The sequence below is a fragment of the Phocoena phocoena genome, chromosome 10, assembly GCF_963924675.1.
Source record: "Phocoena phocoena chromosome 10, mPhoPho1.1, whole genome shotgun sequence".
Lineage (NCBI taxonomy): Eukaryota > Metazoa > Chordata > Mammalia > Artiodactyla > Phocoenidae > Phocoena > Phocoena phocoena.
The window spans coordinates 61,380,686-61,400,571 of NC_089228.1; the positions used below are offsets into that span (position 1 = coordinate 61,380,686).

At 39.3% G+C, this 19,886-nt stretch overlaps 1 protein-coding gene across 9 annotated transcripts in view; it reads left to right on the forward strand.

Annotated features, from left to right (window-relative positions):
- Positions 1-19,886, forward strand: part of DST (dystonin) — a 496,581-nt gene that overhangs the window by 373,675 nt on the left and 103,020 nt on the right. For all 9 annotated transcript variants that reach the window (XM_065886378.1, XM_065886379.1, XM_065886381.1 and 6 more), the window contains 10 exons: positions 965-1,088; positions 6,611-6,819; positions 8,028-8,345; positions 9,163-9,329; positions 10,941-11,097; positions 11,982-12,108; positions 14,585-14,647; positions 15,243-15,484; positions 16,364-16,493; positions 19,413-19,612. In XM_065886378.1, coding sequence (XP_065742450.1) covers positions 965-1,088; positions 6,611-6,819; positions 8,028-8,345; positions 9,163-9,329; positions 10,941-11,097; positions 11,982-12,108; positions 14,585-14,647; positions 15,243-15,484; positions 16,364-16,493; positions 19,413-19,612 — 1,737 coding nt within the window. The remainder of the gene's footprint in view (positions 1-964; positions 1,089-6,610; positions 6,820-8,027; positions 8,346-9,162; positions 9,330-10,940; positions 11,098-11,981; positions 12,109-14,584; positions 14,648-15,242; positions 15,485-16,363; positions 16,494-19,412; positions 19,613-19,886) is intronic.

The window sequence follows — 19,886 nt, forward strand, 5'->3', positions numbered from 1 at the left end:
AGGGGAGTGGTGCAGTCAGGTATGTGTCTTCCATAATACATATCAGGGGCTGTATGAGGGGAGAGACTGGAGGCAGGGGCACAGTTAGGAGGCTTTTTCCAGTTCAGTGAGAGATTGTCCTGTAGTGATTCAGAAATACAGAACCAGAGCCATATTTGAAAAAAATATTAAGCAGGTGAAATTTGTCAGAGCTTGCTGGTTGGTTTGCAGGTGGGAAGGAAGGAAGAGGCTCAGGTACCACCTGGGTGATGATGCAGCCCCAGGAGGATGCCCAAATCCACACCTTCCCCAGGACCTGCCCCAGGGCCACCCCATGGAGGAGGCCCCTCCTCCCTTCCCAGGTCCTCCCCCCTCAACCTTTTTCTTATTCATCTTTGGCACTTACCACTTCCTGCCTTAGACTAGAAGATCCCCATGGGTAAGCTTTGTGTCCGTTTGATTTTTGTATTTTCACAAAACGTAGCAAACTTTTTTGGAATTTGTTAGATGTTCAGTAACTTTTGTTGCATTAACAGAAATAAATATGACTCAGCATTGGGTCCGGATGTGTAAGTCCTTAATTATCTCCTTCCCTGGATTTAGAAGTGGTCTCAAAGGGGTTCTGCTGCTTGTGTGTTTTTTACTTGTCTTTGTTTTCTGGTGGTTGTGGGGGTATTGTATAGAGTCTGGGAGTGGGATTGAGGGGAACTCAGGCTGAGGGTGGAGGGTTTCAGGATCAGGAATCAGGCCGGTTATCATGAGCATATGCTGAGGGTTTATTCCAGGACTGAACTTGAATGTTCCCGACTGGCTGATGGTTTTGCTAATGTCACTTTATAACTGGCCTTATTCTAAGAATTCTGGGGTAAGCTTCTACTGATGACAAGTCTGCTCTGTCCAGTTTATCTTACTGTGAATCTTTTTTTCGTATTGGAAATCTGTTATTTAGTCCTACTGAATATAATTGAGGCATTCAATCCTCCAGGCTCTACAGGGACAGATATCAAGTCAGCAGGTGGCTGTAGAGAAACTGAAAAAAACCGCTGAAGTGTTGTTAGACGCCAGGGGATCTTTACTTCCTGCCAAGAACGACATCCAGAAAACACTGGGTGAGTGGCATTTCCTCATGTCTGGTCTTACATGTCCGTTCTAAATAGATGTCGCTCGCTAGCATATTCTGCGGCACTCTGTCCTTTCACTGTGAAGTGGCCCTTCTTGGTCAGGGCAGAGGCACGCCCTCCTTGGCAGGTGTATTAGGATCTTGGGAGTGGGGACTGGGCTGTGTGGTTTGCATACCTAAATTTTAATTTTTTATTTAGAAAATGTAGCAAAAACTCTTTTTAAAAATTTTAAATTTAATATTAGAGTATAGCTGATTTACAGTGTTGTGTTTAGTTTCACGTGTACAGCAAAGTGAGTTACACATATACATATATCCGTTCTTTTTCAGATTCTTTTCCTATATAGATTATTACAGAATATTGAGTAGAGTTCCCTGTGCTGTACAGCAGGTTCTTGTTGATTTTATCTATTTTTTATATAGTAGTGTGTAATTTGTTAATTCCAAACTCCTAACTTATCCCTCCCTGCTACTTTTCTCCTTTGGTAACCATAAGTTTGTTTTCGAAGTCTGTGAGTCTGTTTCTATTTTGTAAATAAGTTCATTTGTATCATTTTTCTTTTAGATTCTACATATAAGTGATATCACATGACATTTGTCTTTCTCTGCCTGACTTACTAAACTCAGTATGATAACCTCTAGGTCCATCCATGTTGCTGCAGATGGCATTAGTTCATTCTTTTTTATGGCTGAGTATTATTGCATTGTATATATATATATGTACCATATCTTCTTTATCCATTCATGGACATTTAGGTTGCTTCCATGTCTTGGCTGTTGTAAACAGTGCTGCATGTATCTTTTTGAATTATGGTTTTCTCTGGATATATGCCCAGGGGTGGGATTGCTGGATCATATGATAGTTTTATTTTTAGTTTTTTGAGGAACCTCCATACTGTTTTCCGTAGTGGTTGTACCAATTTACATTCCCACCAACAGTGTAGAAGGGTTCCCTGTTCTCCACACCCTCTCCAGCATTTATTGTTTGTGGACTTTTTGATGATGGCCATTCTGAGCGGTGTGTGGTGAATACCTCGTTGTAGTTTTGATGTCCATTTCTCATAACAGTTAGTGATGTTGAGCATGTTTTCATGTGCTTTTGGTTAATGTCTTCTTTGGAGAAATGTCTATTTAGATCTTCTGGCCAATTTTTGATTGGGTTGTTTGTTTTTTTGATACTGAGCTGCATGTGCTGTTTGTATATTTTGGAGATTAATCCCTTGTTGGTTGCTTCATTTGCAAATATTTTCTCCCATTCTGTGGGTTGTCTTTTCATTTTGTTTATGGTTTCCTTTGCTGTGCAAAACCTTTTAAGTTTAATTAGGTCCCATTTATTTATTTTTGTTTTTATTTTTATTACTCTAGGAGATGGATCCAAAAAGATATTGCTACTATTTATGTCAAAGACATAAATCGTTCATCCTTGCAGACATTCAGAAGACTATGTTTTCTTCTAAGTGTTTTATAATACCCAGCCTTACATTTAGGGTTTTTTTAAATTTTTTATTTTATATTATAGTTGACTTACAAAAAACTCTTTATGTATGCAGCAGTCACAGAAAGTAGAACCTAACAAGATTCTGTTGGTTGATGGGATTCGGCCGAGCTAGACTCTCAACCTAAGGCCAGAACAGACTCAACAGACTCTTGGAGGGATCTTCTTGTCAAAAGCAGGAGCAAGGGGTTAGGAGGTTGAGATGTTCCTGCTTCTCCTTTTCGTGGGGTCTTTGAGTGGCCTCACAGGGTTCTTCCGTGATCCTAGAAACCCTGTCGAGTTACAGCAGTGCTTTTGCATCCTCTCATGTTAGGTGGTGCCTTTCTTGAGGAAAGAGCTATTGTATATTACCTTTGTATCGACTCACAGTATTTAGTTTAAACTAAACGCACAGTGGATTATCAATTAACATTGTTTATTGTCTTATTATATTTTTTGTTTGGACTTTGCTACTTTTCCTATGTTTAATGTGTGGTTTCAGGTTATTAAATATTTATCAGTGTGAAATAAAAACTTTAACATAGCAAATGATTAACATACCTTTCACCCCAAGAGAGCTGGCATTAAAATCTGAGTTGAAATTGTAGGTAAAGAGAAGGATGAAGCTTTGCTCTTCTAAAACCACTCTGTAGAAGTCAAACCTTTTTCTTTCTTACATTCAGGATCTTTTTTTTAAAAATTATTTTCAGATGATTTGTTTCCAGCAGTGCTCCTTCTAACCTACAGGAAAAATATTTCATCTTATTTTGCCCAACGGGATTTCGTATTCAAAGAGGCAAAAACCCTCGAGGCGAAATATCAGTAATATGACATAAAGTCCTGCACTGTTTCAAGAAAATGTAAAAAACAACCAAAAAAATTTATACATTTTCTGTTACAGTATTTCATCATGGATTTAAACACTGATATAGTGCAATTTTTTATCAATATTTTTTAAAATAAATTTATTTTTATTTATTTTTGGCTGCATTGTGTCTTTGTTGCTGCTTATGGGCTTTCTCTAGTTGTGGCGAGCAGGGGCTACTCTTCGTTGCGGTGCGCAAACTTCTCATTGCGATGGCTTCTCTTGTTGAGGAGCACTGGCTCTAGGCACGTGGGCTTCAGAAGTTGTGGCAACGGGCTTCAGTAGTTGTGTCTTGTGGGCTCTGGAGCACAGGCTCAGTAGTTGTGGCGCATGGGCTTAGTTGCTCTGCAGCATGTGGGATCTTCCCGGACCAGGGCTCGAACCCATGTCCCTTGCATTGGCAGGCGGATTCTTAACCCCTGAGCCACCAGGGAAGTCCATATCAATATTTTTTAATTAAAGTATAGTTGATTTACAGTGTTGTGTTAATTACTGCTGTACAGCAAAGTGATTAAGTTGTATATATATATATATATATATATACATTCTTTTTTTAATATTCTTTTCCATTATGGTTTATCACAGGTTATTGAATATAGCGCCCTGTGCTATACAGTACGACCTTGTTGTTTATCCATTCTATATATAAGAGTTTACATCTGCTAACCCCAACTTCCCACTGCATCCCTCCCCTAGCCCCCTCCGCCTTGGCAACCTCCAGTCTATTCTCTAGAGACATTCAGAATCTTTCGATCGTGCACCTTGTCACGTAATTTTCAGCATGTGTATATAGATGCTCAGAGATGCACATGTATTTGTTAATTACATACACCTATTGCTATCTTAGCATATTATGTACATTATAAGACCCCAAAATATAAAATGTTAAAGTAGACGATAAAACCGCGAATCCTGTGTCCCAGAGCACTGTCTTCACCTCCCACCTTGGCAACCACTGCTCTTGGGACAGGGGCTTGGGGGAGAAAAGACGATTTTATATGTAATTCTGGTATTTGAAGAGGCATTTTGACACCTTCCCATTGTTAACTGTACACAATTTCACTTTCATTTGTTTAAAATCCACGTTACGTTATTTTAAGACTACAGCTTCTCTCTGGCATAGTTTTTTAGGAATATGTGAAAGATATTTAAGATATAGAGGAGTTTCTCTAAGATCTATTTGACTTCTAAGAAAACCAACCACTTAAAAAAGTAACATTCTTGGGCTTCCCTGGTGGCGCAGTGGTTGAGAGTCCGCCTGCCGATGCAGGGGACACGGGTTCGTGCCCTGGTCTGGGAAGATCCCACATGCCGCGGAGCGACTGGGCCCGTGAGCCATGGCCACTGGGCCTGCGCGTCCGGAGCCTGTGCTCCGCAACGGGAGAGGCCACAACAGTGAGAGGCCCGCGTACCGCAAAAAAACAAAAAAAGCCAAAAAAAGTAACATTCTTAAAGTAAATTTTGTTTGTACCTTTTTCTAAAATATTTTTTCATTACTAAAGTCAAGAATTTACTTCAGTGACAATATTTTATTACTATGGAGTCCAAAAATAAACTAATACAATGTGTTAATTAAAAAAAATTTTTTTTATTGAAGTACAGTTGATTTACAATGTTGTGTGTGTTCATTTTATTAAAATAGCTGACTTTGCTTGGGAAATCACTTACCATAGCTAAACAGATATGATGGTGCCCTGTTGAAGCACAGAGCCACCCATTTGAGAAACAGCTCACCTGCCAATCACAGCCTGCAGTTCAAATGATCTGCTCTGTGACTTTCAAATCAAGGCTGTACTTGAACCCGCTGCTTGTCTGCCCTCAGCATCTTGGTGCATATTAAATTCTGTCCCCTCCCTGTTACCCTTCTCATGGGCTTCATTGTGTTTTCGTGAAAGGAGCGTGATTGTCTCTTTCAGTCATCCAAGCTTAACCTCTCAATTCAGTGAAAACTTATCAAACTGTTTTCTCATGATATAATATTAGAACAAGCAAAAAGAAATATTGTTTGTTTATATGGATTATGTACCATGAGCCAAACATAAGCATGTAAGAGATTTCATTTTTATAGAGATGTCAATGTTTTCTTCCATTGAAACATTTTACAGTGTATCAGAAATAATTAAAGTTCTTTTCAGATTCTTGGACAGTAAGTGATAAATTGATGATTAAAAACATTGTTTTCCAGAGAGGTGGAGTCGGCGGAGGGAGAGGTGAATACATTAAAAACTACTGTTCTTTGAACTTATCATTGGTCTTGCAGCATAGAATGTAGGTTGTTAAAATATAGAGCTTTATATATGGATGAAAACTAGCCAGAAAGGTTTTTTTTTAAAAGCATCTTAAGTCTTTAGAATTGAAAGTAAAGTTAATCTTATCTGAGACAGGTCAGCCTCCTAACACTGTTTGTTTTTCCCTTTGCCTGCTATTAAACTTATCAAATACATTCTATCTGTGTTATCTTAGAAGCATCATCTCAACCTTCTGTATTTTATGTGAATTTTCATTGTGTGTTGTCTGTTTTCTCAGTACATTTGCATCTGCTAACTTCTGTGCATTTGAGTACTTTACTTAGGCTGTGAAGGATGAGAAAAACTTAAATCTTTGTGTGTGTGTGTTGTGTGTGTGTGTGTGTACGTGACGGAGAGAGCATGCGTGAGCAAGAAAGATGAAATAATTTTTTTGCATAAAGGTTAATTCTTAATAAATCTTTATAAGAGTATATTGTTTCTTGAGATTAGCTCTGTAAGACTGTCACCTTTTTTTTTTTTTCCATGTAGTTATCAAGTGTAGCTAATTTGAAAAGTCAGGTTGAGAACCAATATTTATTCCAAAGATTGGCTGTTTGGATCACATTCATTTCTCTGGACAATTCAAATGTTTATGCATCCAAAAATCTTTTTTTCAAATGAAGATTATACACACACACACACAATTATATTTACACATATATACTATGTAAAAATTTTTAGCTTTTTATTTTCCACTAGGATCTTTTCTTTCTTTTTTCAGGTTTTGGTGGTGCTCTGATGATGCATTATGAATTTATCATTTCAACCTTTTTTCCTCTTCCAATTCTAGTGTAGTAATTTTTGTGACTCTCCTTAGTGTGTTTTGCAAAGGAACGGCGCAAAGAGAACTTAGTGGTTAAAGTTTCCCGATCCTTTTGGACTAGGTGACATTGTCGGGAGATATGATGACCTGTCCAAGTCTGTCAGTGAACGAAACGAGAAGCTGCAGATAACCCTGACCCGCTCTCTGAGTGTGCAGGACGGCCTGGATGAGATGCTGGACTGGATGGCGGGTGTGGAGCGCTCGCTGGAAGAGCAGCGCCCTGTGCCCTTGAACTCCGCCGCTCTGCAGGACGTCATCAGTAGAAACATCGTAAGTGACTTCCAACAAACCACTTTTAGATGAAAATAAACCCAGCATCTCAGGTTATTCAAAAAGTGTGGATGTTTTCATGCTCTGCCCATATCAAAGCCTTTCACTGATTTTCACTACACATATTCATCCCTAAAATTCATATATCCTGGGCTTTTCCATGTGTAGACATAAACCTATATATGAAGAACTTGAATGTTCTTGTTAGTGTAACATTATTTGCTCTTTTATCTGTGTATCTTCCTCAGCATATGAATCGTGGGTTATAAAGATCATTTTAGATGGCAGGGACCAGAACCGTATAATTCTCTTTAAGAAAAAACACAGACTTATTCTTCCCAGGAACTTGAACTGTATATACTATTGGGTTCTCTTGCTAAAACAGCACTGGAAATTTGGATAAATTTAAAATAATTGTATGAACGTTACTAAGAGAGTAGAGCTTAAAAGTTTTCATCACAAGGAAAAAAATTGTAACTGTGTGTGGTGATGGAGGTTACCTAGACTTACTGTGGGGATCATTTGGCAATATTTACAATTATCGAATCATTATGTTGTACACCTGAAACTAATATAGTGTTATAACATTATTATAACAGATAGTTATACGTATGTCAATTATATCTCAATTAAAAAATTGTAATATATTGAAAAAAATATAGTAAGCTCCAAGGATGGGTAGATTTAAGAGAAATTTAAGGCGTAAAGAGATGTCTCCTGAATATAAAAACGTGGAAAGTAGCGCTTGCATAGAGACAAGTGTGCGAAGCGATTTTCTGTGGAGCAGAGAGGGACTTCCCTCTGTGTACTTTTCATGAACATCACTCATGGTACAGGGCATCCCCGCACACCGGGTCCTGTTTGTTCCTCACGGCTTCAGCCAGCTGCCCAGGAGGTTAATCAGATCAGTCTTGTTGTTGTCTAGCCTTTGAAAAATCAGGACTGTGGATAATCCCTGGGCTGCAGGAGATCCCGGGGTTGCTGAGTGGCGGCTATCTCCTGCCTCGCCAGGGCAGCCAGCCAGCTGTTCTCCAGTCTCCTTGCGGGGACTGGGGATGGGATTCCTCCAGGGACCAATCAGCTTGTCTGTCACTCCCATTAGCTTCCTTAGTCACAGGTGGCTCAAACTTGTTCTGAATAGTAATTTTTACAAGTCTGACGTTATTTGTAAATATTATGTTACGTGTGTGGTATTTGGTTCATTTCAGTTGTTGGACCAGGACATTGCAGGGCGGCAGAGCAGCATAAATGCCATGAATGAGAAAGTGAAGAGGTTCACAGAGACCACAGACCCGTCCACCGCATCCTCGCTGCAGGCCAGGATGAAGGACTTAGCCCTTCGCTTTTCAGAAGCAAGTCGCAAACACAAAGAAAAACTTGCCCAAATGGAGGAACTCAAAACCAAAGTGGAGCTGTTTGAGAACCTCTCAGAAAAACTCCAGACATTCTTAGAAACCAAAACCCGGGCTCTTACTGAGGCAGACGTGCCTGAGAAGGATGTTACTGAGTTGTCTCAGTTTATGCAGGTATGTTTCCCATGGAATTCACAAGGCTGATCAAAGATATCAACAGCTAAGACAAGCACATACATTTATTGGCAGAGTTATGATTAACAAGCATCATTTTAATTGCTGATGGATTGGTTAGATCTATGCTTTCCTCCTTTAAAAACTTCAAAGCTCATCTTCTCCTTGAAGCCTTTGGTCATTAATCAGAAGTGAGCACCATCTCTCATTTTCTGTATATCATAGGTGATACACATATCTTATTTCAGAGCCCACAGAGGCAGAATGTAAAGAGTGCATATTTAAATTAAATTAAACTGTTCTCTTTCAAACAGCCTGCCTGCATGTTTGTTTATGCTTAGACCATAGGCAGGATCATTCTGTGAAATTCTGAGTGGAGCCATTCTGGTCCCATACTTAAATCTTGATGGGATGCCCTTTGAAGATCTAGCAGCACCTTATATTTTTTTTAATTTTTGTATTGAAGTATGGTTGATTTACAGTGTTGTGTTAATTACTGCTGTCCAGCAAAGTGACTCAGTTACACACACACACACACACACACACACACACACACACACACACACACATATATATATACATTCTTTTTTAAATATTCTTTTCCATTATGTTTTTTCATAGGCTATTGAATATATTTCTCTGTGCTATACAATAGGACCTTGTTCTGTATCCATTCCATATATAAAAAGCTTACATCTGCTAACCCCAGCCTCTCCCTCCATCCCTCCCCCAAGCCCGTCCCCCTTGGCAACCACCAGTCTGTTCTTTATGTTCGTAGCAACATCTTATATTGATGGAATATCTAAATGCTTTGTAGGAATCAACTTCTGAACTGCTAGAACGCAGGAAAGATCTCGAAGTTTTGCAGAATCTCTTGAAGGAGATCTCCAGCCATGGCTTGCCAGGGGATAAAGCTCTGGTTTTTGAAAAAACAAATAATTTGTCAAAGAAATTCAAGGAAATGGAGGATACTGTCAAAGAAAAGTAAGCACCACTTAAGAAATTGGATTTTATTCTACTTGATACTAATTGGAATGCATGATTTTTATTTAGTTATGTAGCTACCTGAAACAGTTTTTGGAAACTTGAGAATAAGCTTAGGGTTACTTTATAAGTACTTTAATATTGATAAGTTTTTTGCTGTTAAAACTAAGTATAGTTTTTGTTAAAGTATTTAGGAGGGAAATTCACTACTTCTTACATGAAAGTATTTATAGAAAGCACTGTGTAAGGAAAATGGTGGTGGCAGTGTTTTACTGAAAGTAGTCTAAACTCACTGTAGTCTGAAGGCTTTGGCTATTACATTTTTATTTGCAAAGGCAGAAATAACCTTGAAAGATAGCCCATGGTTCATTGCTTTCTGGGCTCCGTTCAGAAACGATGCATCATTCCAGCATAGTTCTGGATGGCGCTTTTTTTTTTGTAAAATAGTTTCCTTTTTGAAGAGTTGTAGATCAGACATGATTCCACGAACAAACAAGGTAAGAAACAAGAGAATGAACCTAAATTAAGGTAAAAAGCTGTACAGGGGTGTGAGCCTTCTGATTGAGTTTTATATTTCTGATCTCATGCTAGTTGAGAATATACATCTGGTTTTGCCAAAGTTCATACAGAAGCCACCCAAAAGATAGAAAGTAGTCATTTCTCTTTCAGCTCTTCTTCGTCATTTCTTTGGAATTGTCTACCTAAAACTTTTGAGTGCTGTCTGGACTACTCACAGAGCTATCATTTCCATCCTATTTAATTCACATGGCGCAGAAGAAATACTCTTGGTTTCTTTGGGTAAACTCTAGGTTGTTTCTTCTGTTAGATGGGTCCAATTATAAAACCATGTGGTCATCGGTGATTAGTTTACCAACCATGTACTCTCTGCTAATAATCCACACACCTGCACACGTGCACGTGCCATCTACATGGTATCCAGTTACCAAATCTAACTGTCCTCATAGCTGTACCTGCGCCAGGCGTGTGCCCTCCCTCTGTGTAGTGTACAGAGACTGTACAGAGAGATCCGTATAGTTCACTGTGGAGCTTTCTGAGTATCCATGGGGGAGGTGCACATTAAGTTCTGCATCACTAGGTCTCACCTCCTTTTTGGAAACTCAAACCTGTCCTCTCTGTAAAGACCCAGTTTACCCATCCACTAAAGTGACTGTAGTGACACTAGGTGGCGCTGTGTTTCCCTCATGTTAGTGACTTGCGGTTCCCCTGTGGTTCTCAGCCTGCTGGTGTTTAGCACCATATAAAGCGGACAGATAAAAGCTCACTGGCTCTAAATCATGTTAAAGCTGTTTATATGGCTTTAGAGTGTACGTAGCATTATAGAATGCCGTTACACATGGGTTACAAATATCTTAACTGTTCCTATCTTGATCTACAGACTTTACTGAGGAAATAGACAAGGAGTAATTTAGCTGATTTCACTTGCCACCTATGAAACCTTTCCTCCTGTATCTGAGGATTGGAGTGTGCCTGGGGGAAGATTTTTTCTTAATGTTAAGCTTGAAATGGGCATAATAATTTACTTTTTAGTAATTAGTCCTTTGGAGTATCTCCCTTTGTGGCTTAAATTTGTCAATGATGTTTGTGATCTAGAAAAGAAGCTGTATCTTCTTGTCAAGAACAGATGGATGCCTTTCAAGTTCTGGTTAAATCATTAAAGTCGTGGATAAAAGAAACCACAGAAAGAGTTCCCATTGTGCAGCCTTCTTCTGGTGCAGAGGATTTAGGGAAATCTTTGGAAGAAACTAAGGTGAATCACTGTCCATGTCTGATAAGAATTTCTCATTTGCTTGTGTTAGGAATGAGAGGTTTCCTTTTATCTAATAGCACATAAGTTAGAGCCTCCTGTATGTACAGTGTATTTTGGTGATATTTGGAAATCATGACGGGTTTAACTGATCCTTTTGAAGAAGGACACAGACTTTCAGTTAATTTGCTTTTTTAAAGAGATGTATTTGTGAGTTGCTGACTGGTCTTTCTTTCCCCACCACATCTCTACTTAGTTTATTTTTTATACCATTTTTCATAATGTTAGTAAAAGATCCTTCTCTTCAACTCAGCATTTTGCTCTAGTTTGGATATATCACTCTAACCAGTATTTGAAGATGGAAGTTATTTGAATCTCTAGTGTGTGAGTCTTGTCATCTGACTCAGTCATAAAACTTATGACCAGTTATGGCAAGTTTTCCACTCCAAATTTGTGGAGTTGTGTGTCCTTTAAAATTCATTGAAGTTTTGATGATTAAAATTCACTATTAAATGGAATTCTGAATTTCCATTTTTTAAAATTGTTTCTACTGCCTTTTTTTTTTTGTAACTTGGCTGTTACCTAGTACAGTTTTGCAGACTTACAGTTGACAGTTACTTTGGAACCCGGGGCAGCTGGGACTAGCCTGGCTTCCACTGTGGCTGGGAGCAGAATTCAGGATGGACCCCACCCCACTCTTCACTAATAACAGAGTTAACAGTCACTTGGACCATTGGAACAAATAGAGATGCTGTCCTTTTCTTCCATCCCATAAGTCAGAACCCACAATCATCACTGTTTTAAGATATATTTAAGACATTGAATTATAATGTATAACTTGGAAAAGATTACAAAGACTGAAAAATAATGTGTTTTTGTATCTCCAGAAATTACAAGAAAGGTGGAGCTTAAAAACACCAGAGATTCAGAAAGTCAACAACAGTGGGATCTCACTATGTAACCTAATAAGTGCTGTGATGACCCCTGCAAAGGCCATAGCAGCAGTTAAGTCAGGTAAGTGCTTTATTTACATTTGTGGTAAAACCCATTGGGTTTTACCAGTGAATTGGGTCCACCCATGTTGATTTTATTTATGTATGTTATTTTTAAAAATTAATGCATAAAATAACCTCAGAAACACGAAGGGAAGGTGACAAGAAAGATGGCATCTCTAAACAACCTAAACGCTGCCACGGAAAAGTGTCTGTTCTGGTCAAATTTCAGATCTCTTAGGTTTCATCTTATTAAATACTACAATTTAAAATGTAACCAAATTCATCTGTAAGAATAAGGAACATTATATTGGGGAAGGGGAAAGATCAGATTCCAGTTTGTTTTTACCTAATTGATGGGGATGTAGAAATTCTATCTGAAATCTTTTTTTTTTTTTTTTAAACTTGTTCAAGTCAAATGATCAACGGCAATGTACATGGCTAAGCCCTTCACTCTTTTTTTTTTTTTTTTTTAAAGAAGATGTTAGGGGTAGGAGTTTATTAATTAATTAATTTGTTTTTGTTGTGTTGGGTCTTCATTTCTGTGCGAGGGCTTTCTCTAGTTGTGGCAAGCGGGGGCCACTCTTCATCGCGGTGCGCGGGCCTCTCACTATCGCGGCCTCTCTTTTTGTGGAGCACAGGCTCCAGACGCGCAGGCTCAGTAGTTGTGGCTCACAGGCCTAGTTGCTCTGCGGCATGTGGGATCCTCCCAGACCAGGGCTCGAACACGTGTCCCCTGCATTAGCAGGCAGATTCGCAACCACTGCGCCACCAGGGAAGCCCCTGAAATCTTTGATAAAGAAATGAGTCTGGTCTCCTGGGAAAGAAGGAAGTAAGGAAAGAAAACAGGTTCTTTTCTGTTGAGTGGACCTCTCTTAATTTCTTCCCATCTGCATTATTCCTTACACTATTCCCAAAGAAAACAGTTCTATACTGTGTTAGCCAGCATGTCTGAATCACAATCTTACCAGGCTTCTCAACAGAAGGGGAGAGTCATGTATAAATAATGGTTCTAAAATTAAGTTGTGGGTAGAGTTTTAAGTTTAAAACATATTTATATTTGTTGTCACTATCAGGTTTTAAATAATCCAAGAGTAGACCAAAGGCAGATCTCATATCTTTATTCTGAGGGTTTCTGACGATCCTCTGTGGTTTATCTGCCCTGCTCAGCTCCCAGCTGTTCCCATTGTGAGGCTGATGTTGAGCTGGGCCTATCTCCACCCACCGTTTATTCTGCTCTTTTAATCCCATTTCAGGCAATCCTCATAGTATAGTGTGTGATGATCTCTCCTTTCTCTCCTAATCAGATTTCCTGAAATGTCAATGTTTTTTGTTTTTTTTAAAGGTAGGGAATTCTGTGGTGTTTTACATTAGTTCTTCATGCCCATTCTATATTAGTAATAAGTAAAAAGTATTTTTTTCCTACTCTTGACACCTCCCAAGCATGGTAGGAATTAATCTCAAGTATCTAAAGGGTATTTTCACTTCCATCTGAAATGCCACGGTGTGTGTGATTTTTTTTTTTTTTTTAAGGGACAAAACTTTAAGATTCAGATATTTAAATGTTTTTGTTTAGGCTTGTTCGTGTGTGGTTAGTTTAGGGAAATGTTTTTGTGTTTTGGATAGAGAGCCAAGGCATACTAACATGAGAAGGTCTAATTGATTTTTTAATATTCTGGTTATGAAAAAGGAACCGGTGCTAAGTGTTTATGGAATTAAAGAGAAATAATTACTACGGCTCACCAAGTCGTTCCTATTTGCTAGGCAGTAGGGTAACTGTCTTTAATGCCCACAGTGGTCTCGCGAGATACTTGTTATTCTCCCCAGCAGTTTGGTGGGATGGATTCACGTGTGCAGCCTCACAGGGAGTCATTAGTGGGGCTGGGGTTTAAGTTCAGGTGAGACATATGCCAGGGCCCAAGTTCCCCAGCCACTGTACCTCCTTCCTCTATATTGATACAGTAATGGTTTCTTTTACTTTACTTTTAACTTTTCTTTCATGTCTTTTTACCTTATTCCGCCTCCATTAAACCCATGAAAACACTGTAACTACAGCAGACAATTCTCAGTTTCTTAACTTGAGACAGACATTCTTTTGTCTGTCAGGCATTTATGCTTCAAGCAACACACATATTGACCAGTTTCTGTGCTTCAGGGACTGTATCACTAAAATCAGCTTTAAAGCAACCTTATCCCCAAATTTTCTTATAAATTAATAGTTAATGATTAATGTATATAATATAAAGTTACTGAAACTCTACTGTTTAAGTTGATCATGTTATGACTTTAAAAATAAATTTTATGCAAAAGAGAGGATATAGCTTGATCTTTCAGACCTTCATTTGATTTTGAAATTGAATCATTATTTTACATTTTCAAATAGTAATAACATTTTAAAAGAATTAGTGTTTATGGCGTTTGCTTTAATGCCACCTACTATTAATATATATAAAATACAATAGAAATCTATGATGACTTCAGTTTTAATATTTTTGCAGGTGGAGTAATATTAAATGGTGAAGGAACAGCCATAGATACTCAGGATATTTTGGCAAATAAAGGTAAATGGTGACTTTAAGTGCTTATTGATTAAATTACTTGGTATGGTGTTTTTTTTTTGAGAGAGAGAGAAAATCTTTTTAGGGATGAAAAGTAGTTATATCGAAATTTCAAACTTGAATTAAAATGGTATGAGTATAGTCATGTTCTCCATAAATAACATGTTTATATAACATTCCATGCAATTTTGTTCATCTGAACTTAATGAAATCCAGTAATTCAGCTTGGCATTTGGTTTATGTTTCCTTCTTTCGGGTTAATTTGAGATATTTTCTCACTTGGGATAACATTATTTGAGCTATTTTTTTTTAATTTGATGCCTGAGGAATTAATAAGCATCATTTCATGATTTGGGGTTTTTATTCCATTTAAAATATCTATCTCATTTCACTTGTATTATGCAGTGTACCTAAAGTATTTGTCATTAAGTAGCATTGTAAGATGATGTAACATTTTAGTTCTAAAAACTCTATGACTTTATCATAGTAGACTTAATATTGACAAAATAGAAGGAAATAGCACGTGAAACAAATTTTTATTTCTAGAGCTCTAAACACCCTGAAAATGTGTCAATATAATTTTTCTTCTTACGTTTAGGATTAGCGTCCATTAAAAAGGATATGACTGACATAAGCCATGGCTATGAAGATCTTGGCCTCTTACTTAAAGACAAAATAGCCGAACTGAGTACCAAACTCTCCAGATTGCAAAAGGCTCAGGAAGAATCAAGTGCCATGATGCAGTGGTTACAGACAATGAACAACACTGCCACAAAATGGCATCAGGCACCTACACCTACGGACACTGAGGCTGTGAAGAGTCAAGTTGAACAGAACAAGGTATCTTCTGTGGGTCCATTTACCGAAGATGTGAGAGAACAGATTAGCACTCAGAACTGAGCCCTGGGGGTCAGGAGCCCCGTTCTGGTTTCTGGCTCTATAACCTTCAACACATAGTTCGCCAGCTTTGTTGAACATGACTTTTTGTAGAGATTGATGCTAATAGTCACTTATTTTTACACGCAGATGTTATAAAGATGAGTGAGCTGTTGGGTGCAAGCAACTTTGCCACCTTCAAATTAGTTTAAGTCTTGGATTTTAACCAGTACTTATTGGAAAAGATGTATTTAAGGGCTAAGTGTATTAGGAATCTGTTCTGTCCAGTATAAAATAGGGGAGCTCATGCTTTCCCTTTGTTTAATACACGGTATTTCTTGCTACAACTGTCAGGGTTGGGAAAACGGTTTTGCACTTTGGCAATGCTGGCAAAAATGTCTCCAGATGACTAACTTATCTTTGAACTCTGTAACGTGTTGTCCAGAAAAGTGCTTATTTGCTAGTAGTCTCAAATCTTGCAGCTTTTATCAAGACTGATTTTCTGATTAATTACAGTCATACTGATGTCATTTTCCTTTTTTTCCAAAGGGATTTGAGAATACCTTGAAATTCTTTCTAGGTGATGGGATGAGGGTCATTATCTCTGTAGCTCTAGCATTCCTCCTTGGGATTCTGTTATCAGCTAGTTGAGGAATAGTTATGAAGAGGAAAAGAAGATATAATTCACTGCTGAATCCGGTCCTCACTCACTTCAGCCTTTAACAGTGGATTGTTTCCCCTCTTTTGGTCATGTTGGAGAAAAAAGTGCTCTATTGAAATTGTGTTTTTGTCTTTTGATGTTGACATACTTTAATGAAGTTACTTTTTTTATTTCCTTGTTAGTCATTTGAGGCAGAACTGAAGCAAAATGTAAACAAAGTGCAGGAGTTGAAAGACAAGCTGACGGAGCTGCTGGAGGAGAACCCAGACACTCCGGAGGCCCCCAAGTGGAAGCAGATGTTGACGGAAATAGGTATGTTACCACTTACACCAGAGGCCGTGAACAGAAGCACAGTCATTTTTTAAAAATCATAATCTCTATCAGAAAACATCTATCCAGCAATCTCACTGACTTTGGGATTTGCTTTCATGTTTCAGAATCGATCTTTGCATATTCTAAAGTGTCATTTCATATTACATGGTGCTAGGCCTTGGCATATCTTGTGTTTTTCTCACTAAACACAGTAACGAAATTTATGTTTTTGAAGAAGGTAGATACCAGTTAATAGAATGCTGTGTATTGAGTCACATGTTTTCATTATGGTTTATTTTTTACTAGGTTTTGGGTGCTTCTAATTTTTTATGATTTGTTATATTTTAGTGTGGAGAGTCCTTTTTGTTTGTTTGTCTGGAAAAGCTGGGTGCCTTTCTCCACCATGGAGTTCCTGATGGGACCCCACCAGCCCCTGTTTCATGCTGCTGGTCCCTTTCCCAACCAGCCTGAGAAGGCTGCTCCCCACAGGAGTCTGGGGGTTTGCTCTTTACCCAGAGTCCTCCTCCCATCTCCATCCTGTCCCTATAGAAACTGTCCCTCGGAGATGCAGAATTGCCTTCACAAGCCCTGTTATCTTATCACCCCTTTTCCTTATTGTAATGGTATGGGAGTGAGTGTAAGACAGTGACACTCATTTTCCCTACTTCATAGTATTTGGAGAATTCAGTGAGTTAATGTGTGTGTAGCTCAGACAAACAGTATCGGGCACATACTAAGTATGTTTAACTATGACTATCACAAGAATCATTTTACTTTGAATTGTTCCATTATATTTAGCTAAATCTTGTCCTTCCTTTAGAGTCAGATATGCTGTGATAAATTTAGAAGTTTCTAAGTACGTTTTAGTTTAATAAGAGTCATCCTTATACATATAACTGCTTCACTTTGCTGTATACCTGAAACTGACACAACATTGTAAATCAACTATACTCCAGTAAAAGAAAAAGAGTCATCCTAAGAGATCTTAATGTTGAAAGGTGTATTTAATCCAACAGTAGAGACTTCTGTTGCATTATAATTAATTGGGCCCTAATTCAGTGGCTGTCAGAATATCAGAATTACTCGAAGGAATATTTTCTAGACATCTTAGAATAGCGGAGAGAGCGAGGAATGCATATTTCAGAAAAGCTTCCTGATACGATTTTGATATTTCTCCTTCTCCATTTATGGGTTGAGTTGCATTATCTCATTATCAGATTGTGATTGACTAGAACATGCCGTATAGTGTGACGTTGTTTAGGTAAACGTTTCAGGGGCTGGGCTCTATGAAAAGCAGCTCTTCAGTGCATTACACTAGGTGAAAAAAATCTGTCAGATCAGCTCTTCACACCATCAGTGTTGAGTGACTCATGTGTTGAGAGATGGTGTGTAATTCTGGGCTTCAAGGAGCATGCCATCCTCAGGGCTGGGGGAGCAGGCAGGGCATCCTAGCAGAGGGTGAGACCCAGTGGGATCGTGAAAGCGGGATGGGGCAGGGACAGAGGGGGAGGGATGGAGCATGTGAGCTGTGGGGTCCTTGTGCGCCCAATCTGTTGCGATGAGGACGTGTGATCAGCGGGCAGATGAGGGCTTCCTCTCGGAGGACAGACCTTCTCAGATGAGCACACAAGGGCCCTTTTGTGGGAGACCCTGGAGGTCAAGCAGAGGTCATCAGATTTTGCCATCTAGTTGGTGACGAGTAAATTATTGAGGGGTTTGAGCCCAGAAGTGACATATCCAGTGACGTTTAAGGGAAATTATTTTAGAACCAAATTCATTGCAGCTGAGGATCACGAATCGCAGGTAAGCTGGTTAGAAGGCTCTTGGTCTAGGTGTGCAGTTCTGGAAAGGGTGCTCCTGGCAGCAAGAGCAGAGCATCCCCTGGGGACGTGTTAGAAATGCACATTCAGACATCACTTCAGACCTGCTGATCAGTCCCTCCGGGGGTGGGCCCAGCACCTGTGTGACCAGACCCTCTAGGGGTCTCTGATGCAGCTCCAGCTTGAGAAGTACTGGTCTTGGCAAAAGATGGTGAGGACCAATGTGGAGTTGGGTATTGGGAATGGAAGGACTGGGTTTAAGGGTTCATGATTGAGGATATAGGAGAGTCATGAAAGAACATCCTGAATTATGGCATTTCATGACATGCATGAGAATAACCTTCAAAAGAAGTCTAAAAGTCGGAAAAACCTATCCATTTTGATAGGAATATTGTGAGTTTTTTCCTCCAACATTGAATTTAAGGGGTTGGTGAGATTTCCCATTGTAACTTCTGAGCAGTTGGCTGCTGATGTGTGATTTGCGTAGAAGAGCATGGTTGGGTGTAGATACACACATTTGGGAGTCACTTACCACCTTCTGGTCGTTGAAGGTTTGCTATTAAAGAAAAGGATACATGTTCATTGTTCTAGTGGGTCCGTTCTAGTTGAATAAACAGACTCTGTAGGACTTCTAGAAGGAATGAGGGTTCTCAGGAATATTCCATAATCTACAGCATCTTCCATCAGATTCAAATCTATTTTTCTTACACTTCAGTTGACACAAACCATTGGTACCATAAAATCTGTATCGTTAAATGCAATTAACGCACAGGTTAGTCTTTAATTGACTATGTAAGGAGAGCCCTGTCCTACAATCTTCATAGATACAGTTGTATTAAATGTATAACAAACATCTGGGCTTCCCTGGTGGCGCAGTGGTTGAGGGTCCGCCTGCCGATGCAGGGGACACAGGTTCGTGCCCCGGTCCGGGAAGTTCCCACATGCCGCGGAGCAGCTGGGCCCGTGAGCCATGGCAGCTGAGCCTGCACGTCCGGAGCCTGTGCTCCACAACGGGAGAGGCCACAAGAGTGAGAAGCCCGCGTACCGCAAAAAAAAAAAAAAAAAAATCTGTTTCATCCTTTATCTTTTTTTCTTCTAGATTCTAAGTGGCAAGAGCTCAATCAGTTAACAGTTGATAGACGACAGAAACTGGAAGAATCCTCAAATAATCTAACCCAATTCCAGACCGTGGAGGCTCAGTTAAAACAGTGGCTTGTGGAAAAAGAACTGATGGTCAGTGTCCTTGGGCCCTTGTCGATTGACCCAAATATGCTGAACACACAAAGGCAGCAGGTGCAGGTGAGTCCTACCTGACTTAACAAGACAGATGTTTTCATTAGAAATACATTACCTTGGATGGTATGTGCTCTGCCTGTCTCAGAGGGTTTGTAATGTGTCAGATGCCCACAAGGTACTGTCGTGAGGCTGGCGGGAAACCCCCAGAGAAGCAAAGCTCTGGAGCATCCCTGGAGCATCCCTGAGGGGTCCACCGAGCCCACGAGTATGGTCAGGTCCCTTGATCGTTTCGGTCATATTGTGGTTTGTAGAGACCCTGTTAAAGAGGACTTTCTTT